The sequence below is a fragment of the Phoxinus phoxinus genome (genome assembly GCF_949152265.1).
Source record: "Phoxinus phoxinus genome assembly, chromosome: 11".
Classification (NCBI taxonomy): Eukaryota; Metazoa; Chordata; class Actinopteri; order Cypriniformes; family Leuciscidae; genus Phoxinus; species Phoxinus phoxinus.
In genome coordinates, this window is record NC_136886.1 from 20,277,018 (window position 1) to 20,300,805 (window position 23,788).

Genomic DNA, 23,788 nt, shown 5'->3' on the forward strand with positions numbered 1-23,788 from the left:
TGTGCGGGGGGCATGGTGTGTCCGTCATGAAAATGTTAGGAAATGTTACATGTAAGACTGTTACGATAATTAATGTTGACAAATAAAAATATGACATTAAACATGAAAACATGAACGTATGACTAGAAAAAATAACACTATGATGCATCAATGTTTTCGAAAAAGAAACACCTAAAAGGAATAGCTGCTTGAGGTAAAGCTAAAAAGTAAATGATAGTAAACTGAAGCACGTTCTACGACAACCTATGAGATTAATAATCAGATATCCTAGATACAAAACATAAACGTAACATTACAACTTGCATGAACAAAAGGTTAACATGTTAACTAGTTTTTTACAGTCAGTGGTTTGATAGGGAAATTTTGGATGCGCTATTCCCTTAACAGCGCGCTGATACACGAGCAACTAAAGCAGAGAATTTACAACATTCTATCACAATCCTGTTCTCATTATAATGCTGAATATCTTGTGTATGTTTATCAAGCGACGAGAATACTTTTTGTGCGCAAAAAAACAAACAGAACTAATGACTTTATTCCACTATTCATTATATTTTCCGTTGGCCTGAGTGTATTTGCGTAGTATATCTGCGCAGCGCGTCTGTGTTGCACGTCACACGCGTCACACACATGACCAGCGTCGGCCAATAGTAAGCCTACGTGGTGACGTGCAACACAGACGCGCTGCGCAGATATACTACGCAAATAGTATATCAAATAGTATATTTGTTAATGCAAGTTGTAATGTTACGTTTATGTTCTGTATCTAGGATATCTGATTATTAATCTCATAGGTTGTCGTAGAACGTGCTTCAGTTTACTATCATTTACTCTTTAGCTTTACCTCAAGCAGCTATTCCTTTTAGATGTTTCTTTTTCGAAAACATTGATGCATCATAGTGTTATTTTTTCTAGTCATACGTTCATGTTTTCATGTTTAATGTCATATTTTTATTTGTCAACATTAATTATCGTAACAGTCTTACATGTAACATTTCCTAACATTTTCATGACGGACACACCATGCCCCCCGCACAAGCCCCGCCCCCCTAATTACTCGTTTTTGAGACCTGTTGATGATCGAAATGAGAAAATGACAAAAATGCCCATCCCTATTTTTGCGCACAAAAAGTATTCTCGTCGCTTGATAAACATATGGTTGAGCCACTTGGACTATTTTAATGATGTTTTTAATAACTTTCTGGGCTGGCAAGTTTCAATCCCTTAAGAAGCCTATGGAGGAGTGAGACAGCTCTCAGATTTAATCAAACATATCTTAATTTGTGTTCCGAAGATGAACGAAAGTCTGACGGGGTTGGAACAACATGATGGTAATTACTGACAGAATTTTCATTTTTGGGTGAACTAACCCTTTCATTATAAAATGTTATAAATTGGTATAAGCCTTTAAAAATCTGGAATAGATGAATAGTTTTAAAGGGTTATTTCACCCAAAAATTAAAATTGTCATTACTCACCCTCATGTCGTTCCAAACCTGAAAGACATTCATTTGTCTTTGGAACACAAATTAAGATATTTTTAATGAAATCTGAGAGCTTTTTGTCAATCCATTGACAGTCTATGCAACTACCACTTTCAAGCCCCAGAAAGGTAATAAAGACATCATTGAAGTAATCCATGTGACTCCAGTGGATTAACCTCAAGTTTATAAAGTGACGCGAGTGCTTTGTTTGCACAAAAAAAACTTGAACGTGCGTTGGAGATTGATAGATTAATATTTTGTAAATATATATATTTTTTTGAGCAAACAAAGCACTCGCGTCACTTCATAAACTTGAGGTTAATTCACTGGAGTCACATGGATTACTTCAATGATGTCTTTATTACCTTTCTGGGGCTTGACAGTGGTAGTTGCATAGACTGTCAATGGATTGACAAAAAGCTCTCAGATTTCATTAAAAATATCTTAATTTGTGTTCCAAAGACAAATGAATGTCTTTCAGGTTTGGAACAACATGAGGGTGAGTAATGACAATTTTAATTTTTGGGTGAACTAACCCTTTTAATGCTGTTTGAGAAATGCTTTTTAATATTTGTTGAGATTTGTTATGAAATGTGGCCTCACTGGCCTGATATTTTGTGGTTATCTTGTCAACAGTTTTCTTATTTCATTCACTTTATGAGGTTTGGACATACTCGCATACTCAATACTTGTTTTGTTTTATTGAACAGACAAAATATTGTTTTGAGCAAAGGATTTTTGAAATTTGAAAAATGAATTTTTCATGTCATGTTCATTAAATGTTTTTTTATTTTTTATTATTCTATTGCACTTAATTCAAGCTGATGTTAATGTCATTACACTGGCATTTGTTTATTCTCACACATGCTTGACATTTATAGCAACAGCTTGTGTCCTGCTGCTTTAATGTGTTTTAATGTTTTTATTGAAGCAGCAGTTAATTCTATCATACTCATTTATACTAAAATATACTTGTCAGACAATTCAATGAATTCATATTTGTGTGAATGTTATAATAAATGTTAAAGTTATGGTTTATTTGTGCTGTTATTCCAGAATTCGTTTTAACAAAAAAGTATTTGTCATGTTAAGTTGTGTTGAAGTTGATTTAACTCATAATTTTAAGGCAACCGTGTAAACTTTTCAGTTAATTGTTACAACAAACTATATGTAGTTGATTTAACTCATAATTTTAAGGCAACCGTGTAAACTTTTCAGTTAATTGTTACAACAAACTATATGTAGTTAAGGTTAAGTTGAGTGAACTTACATTTGTAAGTTAACTTAATTCCTTTGATTGCTTGAATAAGTTGATATAATATGTAATCTTAAGTTATGACAACAAAACAACGTTAAGTTAAAAAATAATCTTTGATTGAAATAACAAAATAATAGTTGAAACAACAAAATCACTTGTTGTAAAAACTCACATTTTTAGTTTCAATGAACTCAAAATTTTAAGGCAACCAGGTAACTTACTTTTTTGAGTCAAACTAACAAATCATTTTTTACAGTGTGGGAGACTACACCATATGTGGTCGAGGGCCAGCAGCGGCCTGGACAGCCAGTTTATACGATTCGGCCCGAAGGAAAAGCCGGGCCTGCTAGAGTGGTCCATCGGAACATGATCCGCCCCTGTCCGAACTATCCCAGCCCCGTAGAGGAGGCACCAACGGAGCCTGAAGCTGTAGCCCCGTGGATAGCAGGATGGGCCGTGATCCCAGGAGAACGGGTGAATGTCCCCGCAGAAATGGCCCCCAGAGACCCGATGGATATGCCTGTGGACATCGACCCTGTTTCGCCACCACGACGGTCCCAGAGGGAGAACCGAGGCCAGCCCCCGGCCCGCTATGGAGAATGGGCGACTGCAAGGCGTTCTAGGGACTAGAACGGTTTGGCAGGGGGGTATGTCACGGGGTGACGAAAAGGAAGCGGAACTAAGTTCCCGCGGGAATTATGTTCCGGCCGGACCGGTGTTACGGTAACACCGGCCCACTTCCGGGTTGCGCGTTATGTCACCATAACAACGCTAATGACGGATTGACATCTGGTGCGGAGGATTAAACGCCGGGATCTGCGCGAGGATTATGAAGGCGGAGGAACCATATAAAAAGGAAGTTCAGAGACCAGGAAGTTGGTGATTCTCACGGGGTGATTCCCACGGGTTGTTCGTTCTCCCGGTCGTTCTTCCTGGTTGTCCTCTCCTTTGACTGTGTTCCCCTGAGAGAAGTGGATCCCTTTTGACGTTTGGGCTGGCGTGCGAAGGTATCTGAGGATTATTGTGGGGTTTGGCCGTTCGGCTGTGCGGCAGATATAACAGCGATCGAGTGGAGATACTGAGGACGGAAAGAGAGTGAGTTACGAGGACCAAGTGCAGACCAAGCCGCGCCATTATCATCTGAGAGAAGATAAGTAATATGATCGTGGAATTTGATTGAATGCATGTACCTGCACTGAGATTGATATAACGTTGTGAAGTGGATTGATCACGAGGGTTGTGTCACCGGAGAGTGTATGGATTAAGGGATCCGTTGAACTCTCGTCTTCTCCTCCGAGTGTGGGCAAGGAAACGCTTGGTCCCCGGGTCAGTGAGGAGGTATTCTCGCTCTTTCGCTATTGGGTGGGACTCGATCCAGCCTGTCAGTGGAAGGAGCGATCGTTGGGTGAGTGCTGGCTCTATTTTCACTACGAGTGGATATGCAGTGTCTGAAGTGGTGTGTTTACACAAGAAATTGCTTGAAGTGAAGTTACAGGGTGTGGGGAATATATACAGAGTTAATGCCGTATGCTCACCATTTCGAAAGCCCACCACTGTCACCGTAACAAAAACAACCCAGGCATTCAGTGTGAAGATTCTCCTTACCTGCTGGACGATTGTGTGTACATGTGTTAACTTACCCTGCTGTACAGATTGAAGGATCCTCCTAGACAAGCGCTGTATGTGATGTCGCTGTGAAGAGAGGTGGACACCAGAGTTATTCCTTGTTTCGTCTGGACCGAAGCACCTTCCAGCCGTAAGCCCCTCACTCGTTCTAAGAACATATACCTGTTGTTGAACTACTTACTCTGCTGTGCAGATTGAAGGATCCTCCTAGACAAGCGCCGTATGTGATGCCGCTGTGAAGAGAGGTGGACACCATAGTTATTCCTTTCCTCGTCTGGACCGAAGCATCTTCCAGCCGTAAGCCCCATCACTCATTCCAAGAACATATACCTGTTGTTGAACTACTTACTCTGCTGTGCAGATTGAAGGATCCTCCTGGCCAAGCGCCGTATGTGATGCCGCTGTGAAGAGAGGTGGACACCATAGTTATTCCTTTCCTCGTCTGGACCGAAGCATCTTCCAGCCGTAAGCCCCCTCACTCGTTCTAAGAACATATACCTGTTGTTGAACTACTTACTCTGCTGTGCAGATTGAAGGATCCTCCTGGCCAAGCGCCGTATGTGATGTCGCTGTGAAGAGAGGTGGACACCAGAGTTATTCCTTGTCTCGTCTGGACCGAAGCATCTTCCAGCCGTAAGCCCCATCACTCATTCCAAGAACATATACCTGTTGTTGAACTACTTACTCTGCTGTGCAGATTGAAGGATCCGCCTGGCCCACGCCGTATGTGATGTCGCTGTGGAAAGAGGTGGACATATGAAATATTCCTTGCATCGTCTTGACTAAAGCAGCTACAAGTTCTACCTACCAGGATACTCCCCCACTCAGTGGACGGGTGGCCGACTCCTCTTTTCCCCGACCGGCCACGCACAGGCACGAGCTGCCGAAGGGAACTCCACGCCTTCCCGGCGTCCGCGGTCCGATCCCGTTCTGGTTGGGAGACACAGAACCAACATTGAGACTTTTAATTAATTTTAACAAAATAAACCTTGTAAATTTTTACTCTCGCGTCTGTCTGATTTTCCTGGTACGCTCCTCGAGGTGATCCTGGGTTTCAGGGGTGGGTGCAGTCTGGCTTGACCCCCCCCCCGACCTGTGACATCTACTCACTGTAGCAACATGCGTTTTAAAATAATACAAAATTATGGAAAATTTTTGGCTTCAGTATTCTCGAGAAAAGGGATTTTCCCGTAGTGTATCTAGCTTACGCAACACTCGTTTCCTCTTCTAGACAGAACCAGGGTTACGTTAGTAATCGAGACGATTTATATTACATCTTGTGAAAAGGGGCATACTATGTCAACCTTTAAATACAATTAAATAAAAACTTTTGAATAATTAACATGATAATCAAGAGCTGGCTGAATTTTCCATTTTTTGACATGACATTGTTAGTTTCATATGGTAAATATCATATATTAAGCAGGGTTCCCACCTTAGAGATAATCACCATATTTATAATGAAATCATCATATTTAAAAAATACGATAATTATATCATAAACATTATCATATTTATTTTTTGCTAATGTAAAGCTATGTATAATCAATTATTATGGGATATCATTCATTGCTTTTAGAATTGTAACTTTTTTATTATTATTATTTTTCTGTATTTCCTGAACAAATTACTGCAAATAAAACAAACAAACATGGCCATGATAGCATCCGTAAATTAGATGGTCCAGATAGGTGACCTTTCATTCTTTAATTATTTTTTTTCGTCTGTTTACCTTCAAGTTTGATTAATATATACATATAAGTGAAAAATATAACATTTTCAATAACTGATGTTGTAAAAATACATCCCGCCCGGGCCTGAGCCTGGATTACATAGCCTACAAAAATACATAGGCTAGCCGCTAGGGTATGTAGTAGGCCCATATGTACACACAATTAATCATTAAAGATTGCAATCTCGGATCAAGCACACACACATGATATTATTCCTAAATGGCAGTGATTCTGCTCTGTCTATAACCTTTGAAGTTCACACTGGAATATTTTAATCTGCTTTCACACAGCCGTAAACTAGACACAGCTTCACAAATTCATTAATTTCTTAATTAATTAATTTCAGAGATGTTTTACATAATGAATTTAAATTAATAGGCCTACATATTTTAATAGACTCATTTATTTTCATATAACATTAAATAGAACATTTAATCAGAACATCAACTGAATTACATGTAATTTCGTTTAGTTCACTTGTCTAATGTTTTGTTTTCAGAATCATGGGAGAACTGTGATCTCTATTTAAGAACAAAAAAAAAATTCCAGAATCATAAAATTAAGCTTACAGTAAAAGAACATCTAAAATATATCTGATCTTTCTTATATGATTAGCACTGTTTCTAATGTTATAACGTACAATTGTACAGACTAGGATGAAGTCTTTATCTAGCCTACATTAAAACGAATTTGGGACAAATAATACATTGCAGGATTCTGAAATGTTTTTTAAAAAATGTAAAAACGTGCCCAACCCCCCTCTATTGGTACGTTCCGCGGTCCATGGACTTAGGTAGGCTACTCCATTGCTCTAAAATATTATATTACTTTTATTTAGTTTTGTTCTTGAAGTGAACTTACTTAATTGCAAATAGCAGAAAATTGCTATCGAGCCATCAAATCCCTCTTGCAGTACTGTGTGTATAAAGCGCGCTCCTGGCAGATGTGATCCTATGCGCGCGCCCTATAGTGTCATCACGCTCTCTTTGACAAGTGGAAGATACTGGCGCTCTAGACAACAAGAGCCGCGCGCGGATTACACATGAACGGATAACGGACGCCAAGGCACTCGTTGTGTAAATATTTTATAATAATAATTATAATATAAAACTTTAAAAATTCTAAATTAGGTTAAATAAAACATTCAAGTTAAAGAAATAAAACAATAGTGTAATTCAAGTGGTTATTGAAAATGAAGAAAACAACTTCGCATCAAGGTAAGACTTTAATCTTTCATTATGTGTAGGCTACAGTATGTGACTAGAGTTTTAAAAAGATGTTGGTTACATTTTATTTTAAGGTGTCACTGTTACAATGTAATTACTGAGTAATATTAATTAAATACATGTACTAACTGTACTACTGGTTGGGTATGATTAGGATTTGGTTGAGGGTTAGTTGTATGTAATTATGCATAATTTACTGTTATTACTATGGTAACTACATGTAACATATGTAACATGGACACTGTAAAGTGTTACCAAGATTTTCATCATGTTTTTTGGGTGATGGTGAGATAGGTAACAATTTTCTTTCTTTCTTTCTTTCTTTCTTTCTTTCTTTCTTTCTTTCTTTCTTTCTTTCTTTCTTTCTTTCTTTCTTTCTTTCATAAATTAATTACTACATTCCGTCTTCATGCTCACTTATCTTGGAGCTCTCTTTCAATTTAAGAGCCCTATTAATATACTCAAGCTGAGACCAGCTGACCTACTAAATGCAGAAGACGCATAAATGTGAAATTAGAGCCGCATCAATCAGATCACATGTCCAACCAGAAATATATACTTTATGCTCTATGAAAATGGAATAGCTTCATATGTATTAAAGCTAATTTTGTGAACATGATTCAGTGAATTGTGCATGACGAAAATATAGAATATAGAACAAGGCTTTTATTTTTCAGTGTGAACTGTGATCCCCAACTATAAATTGTACAGTAACCCATAACTCCTCATACCAATTTTCCATGACAAGCATTTTTAGGGTACCGGTACATATTTTTTCTCTGAATGTTGAAGTGATAGTAGCACAAATATTTAATTTTATTTCATGAAAGCTGGATATTCTAGTCCAGTATCTGAAGCCATGTCAATGGCAGTTATTGTTAAACACAAAAATGGACTGTCTTGCTTGAGCTATTCTAGGGGCCGTCTATATTTAGACATTAAGTCACTTAGTCCTGAGTACATCTTTTATATTTTTCCAATTGCCAGAAGGAGAATCAGTGGTCTAGATAGTAGAAATTGTTGTTTCAGGAACAAAAATTATACTCATGCAACTTTTATAGAAATAACTCAATTCAGGTCATGACATTATCCAAAGGTTGCTTAAGCTAAACGTATAGTGCTTGAATATATGCAAATCACATTTTACTAATCTTTAAAGCTTTGAAACAGAAGTGACATGTGACCAAAACCGCACTCTTAAGAATAGTCTGTAAGAATAAGGCCTGATGTACTGTGTTAAAATGAACATTTGTGGTGTACATTTAGCCGTATATTTTGAATTAAACATTGCATTGTGTTTAGGGTTAAAGGGGAATAAAGGAACGAATAATGTCCTGGCAGACAATTACCAGTAACTTTTCTTACAGTGGAGAATAGATGTTCACATAATTATTTCCTAATGCCTAGAAAAGTTAAGATATCTCTTCCAATATTAGAGTGATTTGAGGGTTTACATTTAATAATAAGAATAGGATATGTCACTTATGTCAGGTGCTCTATCAACAGGGACGTTATAGCATTCCTTTATAAGGATGTTAAAAAGTGTTATTTGAATTGCTTAATATTTTTCAAAGATTCAAGATGTCCTACACATGCAAACTCAAACACATATCTCAAAGAGTTGTTTCCCTCATCATCACATTTGAAACTGAGAAACTTTACTTACTCCTTTGCAAGAATGGAATTAACATTGCAACAGTGAGTGATTCATGACTTATTAGCTCTCTACAGTCCCTTTCCACTGCTATGAACTTGTCTTCCTGGAATGTCATTTTTTTTTACAGTTATGCAGTCTAGACTTGATGAAAATAATTCTTTATTCATAAATAATATATTTATTTGAACTCATGCTAAAAAAATTTTTTTTTTTCAGAATAACTTTATTCACTCTCATTTGCTATGACATCATATGCAGCAGGCCCACAAGGTTATACATAAATAGCTCTTGAAGCGTGCAGCTAATGCATGATGTCACGACTGAAAAAGCTTTTGAACAGATGAAGAAAAACAGGTCATGTTGTTATTGTTGTTGTTTTTTTTTTTTTGCTTATGGTAAGTCATTAGGCATGAACATTTAGCCAAAACCACAAATTCCAGATGCTTGTTATAGGGTACTGTTCCTGAGGCTGTTTCCATTGCCCTGTTGGCTGAGCCTTTATTTCATGATATATTCCATGATATATTTCATTGATATAAAGAGTTATCAATGCCATAAATGCCCAAATAGCCATGATGAATATATTTGGTGATAATGAATGAATAACATGGGTTATTGAGATAAAGTGAGAGTATTTAGCTGGTCATGTGAGCATGTTCAAATGCATCAAACAACCTACCTATGTGAGTCTACATCTAAAACATTTTTCAAAAATACTTTTAATTTCTTTAAACATAAAACAAATAAATGTACCTTTAATTATTGTACATTTAAGCCTAAACCATTATCTCAGACCTGCGGGTAACATGTAAAGACCTAATGCTTAAATACTGCAGATTGCCTGGATTGAAATTTTAATTAATAGTTATGTAACTCTCAAGGTTATGCTTAGAGCTTTCATATTTAGAGTTGTGTGCTCTGCCAAAAAGTGTGGCCAAGTCTGTAGAGCCTGTGGCCAAACTCCACATGAGAGAGGTTTGTCTCAGTCCTGCTGCTGTAGATTTAGACATTAGCAATTTGACTAGGTTCTATTTAAAAGGACATATTTCATAATCTGCACAACATTGACAAACAACATAAACAACTGCAATTCTTGATGGTCTGTATTCAGTGTAGAGTGTACTGACTTGGGAAGCCTATTCAGGGGTACTTTTCCCAAAGCATTGTTAGGCAACTATGGTCGCAAGTGTCACACAACGGAAGAGAACAGAAAGGTAATCGTATACACAAAATTTATTAAATGGATGCAGGGAACAAACACTGGTCGAGGGAAGGATGAGTGTGAAGTTCAATCAGATGCACTTAGCTGGGTGGAATATGATGATCTCAGGTGTTGGTTGAAGGATGGTACAGGCTGAACACACACAGTGGCTTGGGATCAGACGACGGACATCCGAAGACAGGTAAACAGGCAGGTAAGTCTCAGGCTGGTAACAAGAGATGAGTCTGTGTTTCCCGAAACCATCGTTTCTTATAAACATTCGCAAACAGAATCACAAAGTTGTGTGGTTGGAACGAACAGCCTTTGACCTGTGGTTAGAAGCAGAGTTTCTTGTTTGCATGATGACATGTGGACTCAATACATTCTTATCTTGAGCCAAATAAGCAAGCTGTCATTCAGTACAATCTATAGGCTGTATTTTATTTATAATACATACAAATGTAATTTACTTCTTTAAGTTTGTCAAGAGATTCAAAACATAGTTTTTGAAGAGTGCATGTGTGTCACATTGACATAAAGTGTCGAAGGTGGGTCTAGAATCCGGGTCTCCTGGTCAGAGAAAGCTATTACTCTATTTCTGGTCTACTGGAGAAGACAGGTTGTAGAAGACCCATGTGCAGAAGCAAAAGCAAACTAGGAGGCTCAGATAACTCAAAAGGAGGCAGTCTTTACTTGATCTTAAGTTTTCAAATACAAACAAAAAAGCAGTCATAGCTTTACAAAACAAAGTAAGGAGATTTCATTAATTCAAGATTTTGAAGGACAACATATTTCAAGAACTTATTCTGATTCAGGGGGAATCAGAATGCCATACTGATTGGACGAGAGGAGGAGCTAGGGATGGAGGAGGGTAATTAGCTCCTGGGAAACGCAATAGCTGCTGATAATACTGAACAAGCTTAAATATGTAAGCAGTGATAGGCGTCATATTCCTAGAGGTAGACATGTATCGTATCAGCTGAGAGTCAGTTGATGCGAGCTTGACTAACGTGACCTGCCAGAACTGATGCTACCTTTAAAGGGATACTCCACTTTTTTGGAAATAGGCTCATTTTACAACTCCCCCAGAGTTAAACAGTTGAGTTTTACCGTTTTCGAATCCATTCAGCCGAACTCCGGGTCTGACGGTACCACTTTTATCATAGCTTAGCATAGATCATTGATTCTGATGAGTCCAGTAGCAATCCTTTCAAAATATCCAACGAGTTTCAATATTTTTCCTATTTAAAACTTGAGTCTTCTGTAGTTAAACCGTGTACTAAGATCGACGGAAAATGAAAAGTTGCGATTTTCCAAGCCTATATGGCTAGGAACTACTCTCATTCCGGCGTAAGAATCAAGGAAGTATGCGTAATGATATGACGAAGTACCTGAAAATAGTCCCCAGCTTGGTAACTTCCAACATGAACGGGACTAAGTTTGTGTAGTTTTTAGGCGGCAAATTAGGTTTCCAAATAAATACGGTTCGGGATCAGCACCAAAGTAAATGTCATCTAAATCGTCTCTCACAAATGTCTCCATGCTACAAGGCACGCTCCCTGTGCAAGCAGGTTGTCACGTTGGTTTGTTGACGGCAAGTGCTTCGTCATATCATTACGCCTGCTGCACCCATGGTACGGCCGCACAGTTCCTTGATTCTTACGCCGGAATGAGAGTAGTTCCTAGCCATATAGGCTTGGAAAATCGCAACTTCTCATTTTCGTCGATCTTAGTACACGGTTTAACTACAGAAGAGTCATGTTTTAAATAGAAAAAATATTGAAACTCGTTGGTCATTTTGAAAGAAATGCTACTGGACTCATCAGAATCAATGATCTATGCTAAGCTATGCTAAAAGTGGTACCGTCAGACCCGGAGTTCGGCTGAATGGATTCGAAAACAGTAAAACTCAACTGTTTAACTCTGGGGGAGTTGTAAAATGAGTTTCCCTTTAAGGTTAACACAACAAACGGAAAACGTTTTATGTGTTTTAGCTGTTCATTGAGTCTGACTATTAGGTTGCATGTAAACATGGTGTTATTTGAAAGCCCAGAATAATTTATAGAATCTACAATCAAAGATTATTATTGAAGTCAAAGACATTTTAATATGGGGCTTCTTCATGCAAAATAGAAAACATGGGAAATTTACCTCCATACATGTTTTTCTCCAGACCATGTTTAGATTTTAAACTTGTAAAGAATTGTCCATTTAACACAGGTTCAAGGAGAATACAAAATACAAAGAGGGAGAAACATCCCTTCGCTTGCTCATCATAGAATACATATTATATTTGGTGATCATCAGGCCAAATTTTTTATTATAAGGCATTTGGAAAGGTACTGTAGAACATTTGGCAGTTACATTTTATTTTGATGGTCCACATTCTACTAACTATAAGTAACTTTGAAACTACATGTTATCTAACTCTCAGAGTATTAGTAGGCTATGGTAGACTATTAGTAGACTGTTTGGTTAGAGTTAGCTATTGGGGTTTGAGTTAAAAAATAAGTTGGCATGTAGCAATGGGTAATGCAAAAAACGGAAAGAAAAGTGATGGGTATGTTTGCAAGCAGAAACTTTTAATCAAAATAAACAAAAATGTATACTTCTGGAAATACCAAAAACACAAGAAACAGAACAACCAGAACAAACAGAACAAACATATAAGGGCAAATCAAACACTATGGCTGAATCAAAAATCACCCCCTAAACCCTCAGTCACTATTCCCTACGTTAGTCCACTAATACAATACAGTTCACTTGCTGGAGTGAATGAAAGCAAGTGAGCGAATTTGGACAGCCGTTGAGCGTACATCGGTTGTACACTTGTTATTGCGGTGCAATGTGGAATTGAATGAGTGTACTAGTGGCTGTCCCCTCATATAATGCCCTATATGTTACGGAATCAGACTCATGAGAAGGAGGTCTTTGGATGGACTTTGGAAGGGGACAGAGACTGGAGTCAGGACTCAGGACGGAAACTGGAGTCAGCCCAGGACGGAAACTGGAGTCAGCCCAGGACTCGGGATGAGGACGGAGACTGGAGTTTCCTCAGGACTCGGGACGGGGACGGAGACTGGAGATTCAGATGCGGTGGGGGCCATCTTGGACAAGTGCTCTGGAGTTGCGGCTGCCATCTTGGGACAAGGCTCTGGAATGGAGACAGGGACGGAAAGGGAATCCGAATCTGCTTCTTCCAGGGTGTAGGACGATCCACTCACGCACAGACGTTTTCGCTGAATTCCCTCAAGGAACGCGTGCTGGCAGCAGATGGAAATCGCCTGAAGAGTGGATTGTCCAGACTAATCCAAAAGATGGATTTGAGGGTTCCAGGACACCTGGTTAACTAGGTCGAGGAACTCCTCTGCGTATGCCTCGATCAGGCGGTGGTACTTGGAGATGGAAAGAAGCAGACTCGGCAGGGTCTAGGGGAACGAGGAGGATGCCCATCTTGCTGTCATTCTGTATTAGTCCGGTCTTCTGTTACGGAATCAGACTCAAGAGAAGGAGGTTAAAGTTAACAAGGAGTTTATTTTGACAACAACTGAGCGGATGAACTGATAGCAGGTAAGTGGTAAGTGCATTGATGATTTGGAGAGAATAGAACTTTTTTGGCAGTGAATAGAATATAACAGGAGGCTTGTAGTGATGAGTCATTCATGAACGATCCATTCGAAGCGTCTGTCACGTGACAAATGAACGAAAGACTTGGAAGGTAAAAAAGGGATTTATGCTTCCTGTAAATGATCTTTGGCTGCATTATAATTATTTCTTAATTCAGAATATGATCAAGATTGCGTAGGTGGATGTGTTCGGGGAATTTGGCTATTAAAAAAGTACAAAATCTAAAGCCACTTAAATTAACAAAATTACTCAAATAAAGATTAATTAATTTTGATGAACGAGATCGAACGAGAGAGTCAGTAAAATGATCCGAACTTCCCAACTCTAGAGGCTTGGAGACACGGAGTAAGGAGGAGACACTGGAGGAACAACACGGATGAGAATGGAGACAAGACACTGGAGTGGAGACTGGAGAAGTATTGCTGGAAAAATCAGGTAGATCGTTGCTAAGGCAAGGTAAATTGTCCTCATCATACAAACGAGACCGGACAATGAACTGTGGTGAAGTGTGAGTCTAAATAGTGGCAGTGATTAGGGTGATGATGTGCAGGTGTGTGTGATTGACGTGCAGGTGGTAACAGAGGAGAGTGATGGGAGATGAAGTGCAGAGGATGGTGATAAGGCTGATCTGTGACACTATATGAGAGTGTAGGGGGCGATTTTGGATTTAGCCTATGGAAACAGATGACCGAGACAAAGGAAACTGAACTGGTGCGCTCGTACCATGGGGGATTCGCTATTTACATGACGGGATTTTATAGTGGAAAGACCGAACTCGTCTCCAGAGCGCAAATGGAACTGCTCGTGCGCAAGGTAAAAGTGTGCAAGCAGACCATCTACGGGACGAGCCGGATTCCACCATATCTTTATGTGCACGATAATTATCTTTTACATTGTAATAATTTTATTTTATATATTTGGCATGCTTGTGTGCTGCTATGTGTCCCTGTGTGTTTAATAAGCAGAGTCTGCGCGCTGTGGACTCGCCTATAGGCGCACATTACTAACGTGCTCTTTAAATAACAAAACAAAAAAATTCTAAATTCTCTAGAGAGAGAGAGACTTTAGACCAGGTTTCAGTTGGTCAATGGTGCAGTCTATTTCTGTTGCCTCAAAATAGCAACAGCCATCGAACAGAGGAAACCAGTTTGCTCTAATCATAAGCCTCGCCATTCATTAGAGGGCATCAGTGAGATGCTATATGGTGGCAAAAAGAAGGTTGTCCAAATGGGTCAAAAAAGAGGAGCGACACACAGACCATTATCTAGAAAAAACACCATAGGTGTGTTTGAGGCGTGATTTCCCCCCGAAACCAGTTCAGTGAAAATCCTGCCCTGCAGCCGATTCTAAAGATTTAATTGGTCATGTCAATCACTTTAATGATTTGTATCACTTAAAAGTCTTGTCATTTGCCCTTTTATGTTCATTGAATTACGTCCCATCATATCCCTTTATTGCTGCTGTCATTACCCTTTTTTCTTGTATATCTATTTTTTTTAAGACTACTTCCTGTGCTTCAATAGGCATTGCTCCCCTGCAGCCTTGCCATCAGACTTGGCCAGTCTGGTGATTAAACTTATATAACAAAATGTGCATGTCTGAGTCATGCTTGCAGGTCAGAGTGTATAGGGCTGTAAGGCATGTGCCCTTTAGTTACACTGATGCTGATGCTATTTGTGGATTTATCTGCATCTCTGTTTTGTGCATGGATGCTCTTGCACACGTGCCTGTGTCCATCTGCTTTCCTGAAAAAGAAAGAAAAAACATAAGCATGAGTGTGTGTTGTGTTTACAGAATGTTCATTCATGCGAGAGGAATGTGCTTTGATAACATGCTGCAGAATATTGTGTTGTGTGCATGTGTGAATCAGGCTTGATGGCAGTACTGAAAGGTATGGCAGAGATACCCTCTGACTCTTCCATGGATTGATAAAAGCTTGGGGCTTTTCCTATTTTCTCCAGTCGCTGCTCATCCACAGCCAGACGAATGTGTGCCCAGAATATGACTTTATAAATATCCCTGTTACTGTACCATCAATTTCAGAAATGTGATCTGTCATCACAGCCAGACTTTAAATCCATGGACTATTTCTCACTCGTCTTAGTTGACAGTTTTGCTAGGTAAAATGAAAAATGATGGAAAAAAGCACTAAAGAGATGATTTTAATGTCTCAATTGTTTCTCCTAGACAAAAGTGAGAATGGAGAGTAAAGACTTTTGCTCACAGCTCCTGATTTCCTGAAAATTTCAATCTTCAAAAGGTGCTCTCCACAATATTTTTAATTTATATTTATAAGCATGATTTGAAAATCAATAGAGTGAGATATTTCATGCGAACTTGAACATTCCTCATCAAATACTACTTATATAATACTTGTTTAGATGCCATAGTATTTTAAGAATATGGATTTTATTATTTAAGATTTGTTTCTATCGTTTCTATATTCTATTCTAAAATATATATATTTTTTGACTTTCCCTTTATTATTTAGTACAATTATAACTAGGACTTATATTGCTATTACCTGCATGTTTTTTTTTTTTTTTTTACATTCTGTTTTAACTGCTTTATGGTCTTTGAACAAATATCTGCACTGCTGGGATTTTGCCAAATGTTTTTTAACCCTCTGGGGACTAAGCCCTTTTTGGTCCGTTTTCTCTATTTTTACATTTGGGCATATAAACCATGTAATGGAGATGGAACACCATGTGTTTGGTATCTATGGATTCAGAAGACCCTAAGCTAACATAAGCAAGCATGGAATGTGTTTATAAAGGAAGTATGAGGGAAACATGTACAATCAACTAGAGAATTTCAAAAACGGAATTTTTTTTTTTGTCATTTATTACTGAAAATCACACCTCACACAACAATAGTGAACAGTTTTTGAACAAAAAAAATATATGTTTCAAACCCTTTGCTTGACAGACATTTGTAATTGCTCAATCAAATGTGTAAAGAACAATGAAATAAGGAACTTTTTTTTCAAACAGTCCCAGGTGTGAAAAAGCTGTTGCTCCTAACTAAATGAGAACTGCTTACTCTGAAGAACAGACACACTCACAACCTGGCAGATTTACTTTCCAGTAATTGTTCCAGAGCTTGTTGTGCCGTAAATCTTTTACTGCTTGCCATCATAAAAGTGCTAAAACAATACAATAATAATGACAGAAGTTATTCTGTCTCTCTCTCATATAGGTCTCTTTGCGCTCTGTAATACTCCGCTCCGTTCGCTCTCTGTCTCCTTCTCCACTCGACGCTGTTTGTACATAGCTGTCCCTTACTATGGTACAATCCCTTGCAAGGTTAAAGAGTCCTCTGATTAGCAAGAATACGTCATGGTAACCTTCCTCTGAAGGACTGCACCTCTCTATCATTAATAGTTTTTAAGATAATTACACATTAGTAAAAGTATGCAATTTTGGGCGGTACCACCCAATTCATCCCCAGAGGGCATCTCTCTCAGGACATCTCTCAGGACATTAAGCATCTCTCTTAGGACATCTTTGTTAAGTGCTTGGAAGACGGCTGGGGCATTAGCTAGCTCGAAGGGTATCACCTGATACTTGCAATGCCCAGTAGGGGTGTTAAAGCCATCTTCTATTCTTACCCCTCCCGGATACTCACTAAATGGTATGAGTTCTGGAGATCCAACTTAATGAAGATAGTAGCGCCCTGGAGGAGATTGAAGGCTGTGGCCATAAGTGGCAGTGGATATCGATTCTTCAATGCGATGTTATTTAGGCCACAATTGGCAAGGCATGGGCGAAGACCTCTGCCCTTCTTACCCACAAAAAAGAAGCCAGCCCCTGCCAATGAAGTGAAAGGCAGAATAAATCCATTCTCTAGTGCAGGGGTTCCCAAACTTTTCCATGACAAGGCCCCCCAAATACCACAAGGTTCTGGCCAAGGCCCCCCTTTTGCAGGATGTGTTATTGAACCCATCGACAATACTACGGCAAATGTAGAAATAAATAAATAAAACATCTGTTAACATCAGATTATGTCATGGTGTTTGATACCAGCCAATCAGAAAGATTATAGAGATGCACCGATTACAATTTTCTAGGCTGATTCCGATTTTTCATTGAGTTTGTCCTGCCGATACAGATTTTAGCCGATTCCGATTTCTTTTTTCTAACCACTTTACAGCACACACAAATATTTATTTTCATAAAACACCATATACTTTTACCCAAACTGAATAATAAAAACACGTTTAAATGGGTAAATTTCATTTCAGTCTTCATTTTCTTTTCTGACATAACCTACTCCAGTTCTTGTTAAAACACACTAGACATGCAAATAATGTGCATTTTAGGCACTTTTTGTGTGAAATCATATTTATTTTGTCCTTTAAAAGTGTGCTTTCACTTTAATTGAGCATGAGCAGCGCAATGAAACCCCCGCTTCACTGCTGCTCGCGGTGTGAATGCACTCATTGATTAACATGCACGCCACGCTGAAAAGAATACGCACTGCTCACGCGTTGCTCGCCCTTGCGGTGTGAAACGGCCGTAATTCACGAGGTGTGCACGTGTGATGCTGATGTTGCGCAATGTTAATCATGTCCGAGTGCATTTGACCCGCATAAAATTGGCATAGCCTATATGTCAGACTGATTGGCCGGTCACATATAATGTTCAGATAGGCTATGCCACAAATTATTATAATGCTATTTCATAACAATAGGGGATTATCACGCTGATACGTAGTACTTCTGCATTCAGTGATCTTTGTGCACTGCCACTTCCGGTGAATCACTCATCACTCTGGCGAACCCATAATGGACGACCCTAAGTTTATTTATACTGCATCCCCACCTCTGCATTATATATTTATACAAACATACGTGCTACCTTGTTTTATTTTAAAGTTTGGCCCTTCATCCCGGGCCCAGAGGTGTAGTGGTAAAAAAAGAGGTGGGTAAACTATAAATTCTGGTGGACCACGACGTGGTCACCCGGTGTATGTGTATCCTGATGACATCGCTATAGGCTATCATTTGATGTTAGGCCTACTACCAAGGGTATCACTGGTTGTTCCCTCATCCCTCATAAAGTTTATAAATGACAAAACAGAGAGAGCAAAAATATTTTTTAACCCGTAATTGCAAAACGAAAACGGTTGTTGTATTTTTAAAACGCAAAGTTAAAAAAAAGATATATATATATAGACAAATTTTTGTTTATGACTTTTTGCCCTTTTATTAAACATTTAAAATATTCACAAATTAATATGGATTTTTTTTTTTTTTTTTTTACTATTTTTCTAAGACAAAATTAGAACCTGGAAATTATATTTTTTTCCCCCGCAGTGCTGAATGAGAAGGGCCATAGCAATGTGATTTAGGTGAGTTAGGCTAATAATAATAAATGTGTCTGAAAAAATAACGAGGCATTTTAATTGTTTATTAATAAACTATTGTTTTCCAAATCAGTGTTGGCTAAAAAAACATATCTCCATCTCCGCTGTTAAGCGGATGCGCCTTTAGAGAGAAATGCACCTTTCATACGCATTACATAATCAGAATGTATTAGCTTTCGATTCGAATTTGTTCGTTTTAAAGTGGACATTTCAAGCTTTAGCCTACATCAGTGATGCGCGGGTTAGTTGAAAACGTCGGTCGGGTGCGGGTTGTTTATACATTGACCCGCGCATCACTGGCCTACATAGGCTATATTTAGTTTCAGTTCTCGCGCTCCAGTTCACGGAGATCATGAAAGCGCACCTTATTGTTTTATTTTAACAAGAGTTGTTTATTTACAAGAGTTGTAGTTTAGGCCCCAAAAAAGACTTAGGAGATGTAATAACATCTAAAACGGCTAGTTGGCCAGTCAATCTGAGAATTGTGAAAATCTACCCAGGGGTAACCAAGGATAACTGGGAACTCGGGTGTGTCAATAATAAGAAAAGACAGTGATTGTTGATGAGAGTCTGTTTCAACTGAAATGGGATGTACAGGTTACCTGCGCGGACCTAGTGGTTGGAGGAAGTATTGCTGGCTAAAGTCTTACACCCCTTTAAAAATTCCTTTCTTATCTGATGTCGTTCCTTCATAGCTGCACACTCTGCTTTTTCCTTCAATTGGTGAGGGTTCAAAGGGTTCAATTGGTTTTCAGTCCATTTTGAAACCTTACTTTTATGTAAAGTATTATTTAAAAATAAACCGTTAGCAGTATAACCACTGATATTTAGATTGCAGGCGTGTCTTTTACCCTGTCAGAAGATTTATATCAACAGCATGTTCGAGCAAACGAAATACTGTATTTCCTAAAAAAGCCAATTATTTCTAGAACCAGATTATTATAGGCTTATTTCTTCTGCGTCATCAGTGACCCAGAAGGAATAATCATCAGTATGGTTGAGTGATATGAGGCCTTTTTTATCCTTTGGAAATGCAGAGGAGGTCTTGTATCCTAATATCTTGCACATACACTAATCAGAATGCCACGCTAGATTTGATCTTAGATGTGTGAGGTTTAGGTCATAGGTCATTATGATTTTGTTTTGAGTAAAAGCATGCACAAAAATATGCTCAGGGTTGGGTGCTCAACAAAAGAAATAAAAATATATATATTAAAGTATTTACATGTAGATTATGGGCTGCTGCTGAATGCCACTGATTTCACTGCAAGTATTTTTGACTCTGTTCATTGTCACTGAAAGCCTTCAAAACTCATTGCAAATTATAATTCAGTCATTTTAATTTAATGCTGTTCTTAAAAAACAAGACCAGATTAATGACTCAATTACAAACAGGCAATCTGCACAGCCATAGAACAGTTCATTTGCCAACACTCCTAAATGCAGTATGTGATGGCCAATACATTCAAAATTTTAAAAAAATACGCTGAAATTTTTTTTCAATACGCTACAGATTCTTGCATAATTTCAATAATGTAATGAAATAGTAAATTCATGTTGCTTCAGCTGTATCAAAATCAGACTTCTCCTGTCTGCTTTGATGGTGAGAGCATGAGGCTGTTTATGTCACATGGCTTATCCCCATCTCAGAGACACAATAAAGCTTCAGTGTCAAAGGAGGTCAAAAGAAAGACAAAATAAAATCGATGAAGCCATATGATCAGCACATGTCAGTGCAGTTCCATTAGAAGCACTTGTCAATGAAACACATTGAACTATTTTAAGATCTGTATTGGGGAAGGAAAATAGAGGAAAGAAAGAAAGAAAGAAAGAAAGAAAGAAAGAAAGAAAGAAAGAAAGAAAGAAAGAAAGAAAGAAAGAAAGAAAGAAAGAAAGAAAGAAAGAAAGAAAGAAAGAAAGAGAACAAAATGAGTGGACAGAGAGAGAGAGATAGAGAGAGAGAGAGAGAGAGAGAGAGAGAGAGAGAGAGAGAGAGAGAGAGGAGAGAGAGGGGGGAGAGGGGAGGGGGAGAATGACTAAACTCTCGGAAAAAGCAAAAGGGGAAGTCTGCAAATAAAGGGAGAGGAGGAGAAACACTAGAAACCACATGTGGCTGTTAGGAGCCATAATCCAGCTATGGAGCGAGACAGAATTGCTGGTAAGTAAATCTTTCTCGCTCTTTCACAATCTTGGTAAATCATTTTGAAATTCACCCGTAACTTTTATTTTGTCTTTAGAGAGATGTATAGAAAGTACTGTTTTTGTAATTTTCACTTCGTGCAGGTTGCCAGTTGGTGATCTGGCACAGTTGTGACACTCACTACTCTCAGTTTCTTCTCAGTTTGATTCAATTAGTTTAGAAGTACAGTAGTTGGTCCGAATATACTGTACTGTGCCATTTGTGTCTATCTATTTTCCTATGTATCTATCTACTTATCTATATATCTAAGTGCACAAATTATTATGTTTGGTCTATGTTGATTGTGCTTTTCATTTTATAAGGAAGACACATGACCATGGGTGTGATTTCATCAATAAGGAAGTGGAACCTGGTTTTAGTTTCTGCTTTTTGAGTTTTCTCTTTCTACTTCTTTCACTCTGCATTTTAAGTATGTATTATTTTTTCAATACTTTCGTTTTAAACACAGTTCATTGATGAACTAATTGGCATAATTGTTCGATGTGAAAGAGATAGAAGTATACTTTTGTTGAATGTGGACAACTCCTTAGCAAATTTCACCAAGTTACTAGAGTATGTGTGTGAGAGTGACACAGTGAGAAGGTTTACCTTACTCAGCTGAATCTCCCATAAGGATTGTGTCAGTGTCACTCCGCAAGAGCAGCTGTGCAGGGAGAGGTTTTCTGTGTGGCATGCCTCAAATCTTTGGAGCTCCTGTAACATCAGCTGTTGGGCAATGCCACACGCCTTGCACACACCCTGATACAGTATATTGTTTTGCTTTTCGCACACCATAATGCTCTGTCTTTGTATTGTTGAACAGAATGTCATCTAAAACTGAGAATTACAAATATTTGTTTGTATGCGTTTCAACATCAAAGGACTAACATTGTAGAATTGTCTTGAATTTGGTCTGATATGCAGTTTAACAGGTGACCACAGAGGGGCGTTGGAGCTTTTTTTGCACATGGAAATCATATATACCGTAGATTCAAATATAACTTTTGTTTGTGGTGAAAATGATGACAAAAAAATGGATGTCTGTGAAAGTATGTTTGTGTCATACAGTATGTGTGTAAAGCTGTTTGTGTTGTGGTGGAGTGTGTCTGTTATCAGGGATGGGAACAGCTTTATCGAGGAAGTTGTGGCAGAGCTACTTCTTGGTTCTGCGTATCTTATTGGTTTTCCCATGTTGCCTTGGCAATTAACCAACCGTATTGTTTTGAAAGTGATATGTCACATAATCCTATGACTTTTTAACCCTTAAGTCTCCTCTCAGACCTCAGACACAAGATTATGTTACTTTTCAACACTTAAGCATAGTTAAGATAACAACCACACAGAGTGAAACACTGATCATGTAGATCACACTCTGGATACTGTTGCGGTGGAATATAGTAGAGAGAGCTTGTTGTGCTAATGCAATTTTAACAAATCGTATATGTGCCTAAAGTGGACTATTGAAATAACAATATATTACATGTAACAAGGTTTGTTGGGGAAGTGAAGAAGGAGATGGGAAACGGAGGAGTACGGTTGTAACAAACAACAAAACCAAAGTAAAGCGGCAGCCCCCCATGGACGACTGCCATATATAAGCATACAACAACAACATAAAATCAAGGCCTGGTCCTCTCTCATCCTTCGCTGTCACTCCTCCTCTTATAATTCCGGAGCTCCTACCTGGGACTTTAGATGAGATGAGTGCTCACTCAGTTCCCACGGCTCTTGCCCCCGTCCTGCTTAACACATCCACCGATTGCCCTTCACGGGCCGGGGGGCACCAACGAGACTGCACTCTAATCCATCACAGCAGCCACAACATCTGGGGGTAAAGATGAGGCGAGAGAAAAAGGAAAAAATAATATGTGTACAGTTCCCAAAACGCACTGGCATCCACTCCTCCTCCAGCTGGGTGAACTCCTCTGTGATGCCTGCCAGTGTCGCTGGATACCCCTCGGTGGACGGCTCTATGACTCCTCCACCCCCTGGTGTATGGCAATGGCTCCTCCAGCTTCGGTCACCAGGCAGCGAGCCCCTCGTTCCCTGGTCCTCCCCATCATGGTGGATGGCAACAGGCTCCGGCCTCAGGCAAACGGCAGCAACTCCTCCGTCCCCTCTCAGACGGCAGCCATCCATCCACAACCCAGGCGGACGGCAGTGAGTTGATCCGTCCCACCGGCAAGTTACTCCAGCTCACCGCCTCGAGCATTCATTGCGGTCGACTCTGCTCAGCTCTGCTCGATGGCATCGTGGATTTCCCACAACGCCGAAGGCTCTTTTTTAGCGCGTTCCTCCTTGTGGATAGGGAGCGGTTTCAGACACAACTTAGGTTTCTGTATCTTCACACCAATACCACTGGACGACACAGTGTGATGAGGTTACACAAAGCACCCAAGCATATAAATAGGGAGCTTGCTAACTCACCAT

At 39.0% G+C, this 23,788-nt stretch overlaps 1 protein-coding gene and 1 long non-coding RNA gene across 4 annotated transcripts in view; one reads left to right on the plus strand and one right to left on the minus strand.

Moving 5' to 3' along the window:
• Positions 1 to 3,089: 3,089 nt before the first annotated feature.
• On the minus strand, positions 3,090 to 5,066 carry LOC307007202. The gene is made up of 3 exons (XR_013799601.1): positions 4,550 to 5,066; positions 4,383 to 4,434; positions 3,090 to 4,121 (listed from the first exon to the last, which is right to left on the minus strand). It is a non-coding gene; the product is annotated as an uncharacterized lncRNA (long non-coding RNA).
• Positions 5,067 to 7,096: 2,030 nt separating this feature from the next.
• The window catches only part of septin9b (septin 9b), a 99,208-nt gene continuing 82,516 nt past the window's right edge, over positions 7,097 to 23,788 (plus strand). The window contains exon 1 of one of the 3 annotated variants that reach the window (XM_079629580.1): positions 7,097 to 7,318. In XM_079629580.1, coding sequence (XP_079485706.1) covers positions 7,294 to 7,318 — 25 coding nt within the window. In that variant the 5' untranslated portion in view covers positions 7,097 to 7,293. Of the gene's footprint in view, positions 7,319 to 14,411; positions 14,626 to 21,196; positions 21,338 to 23,788 lie in introns of those variants that run through there. The other 2 variants (XM_079629582.1, XM_079629581.1) reach the window with 2 other exon arrangements.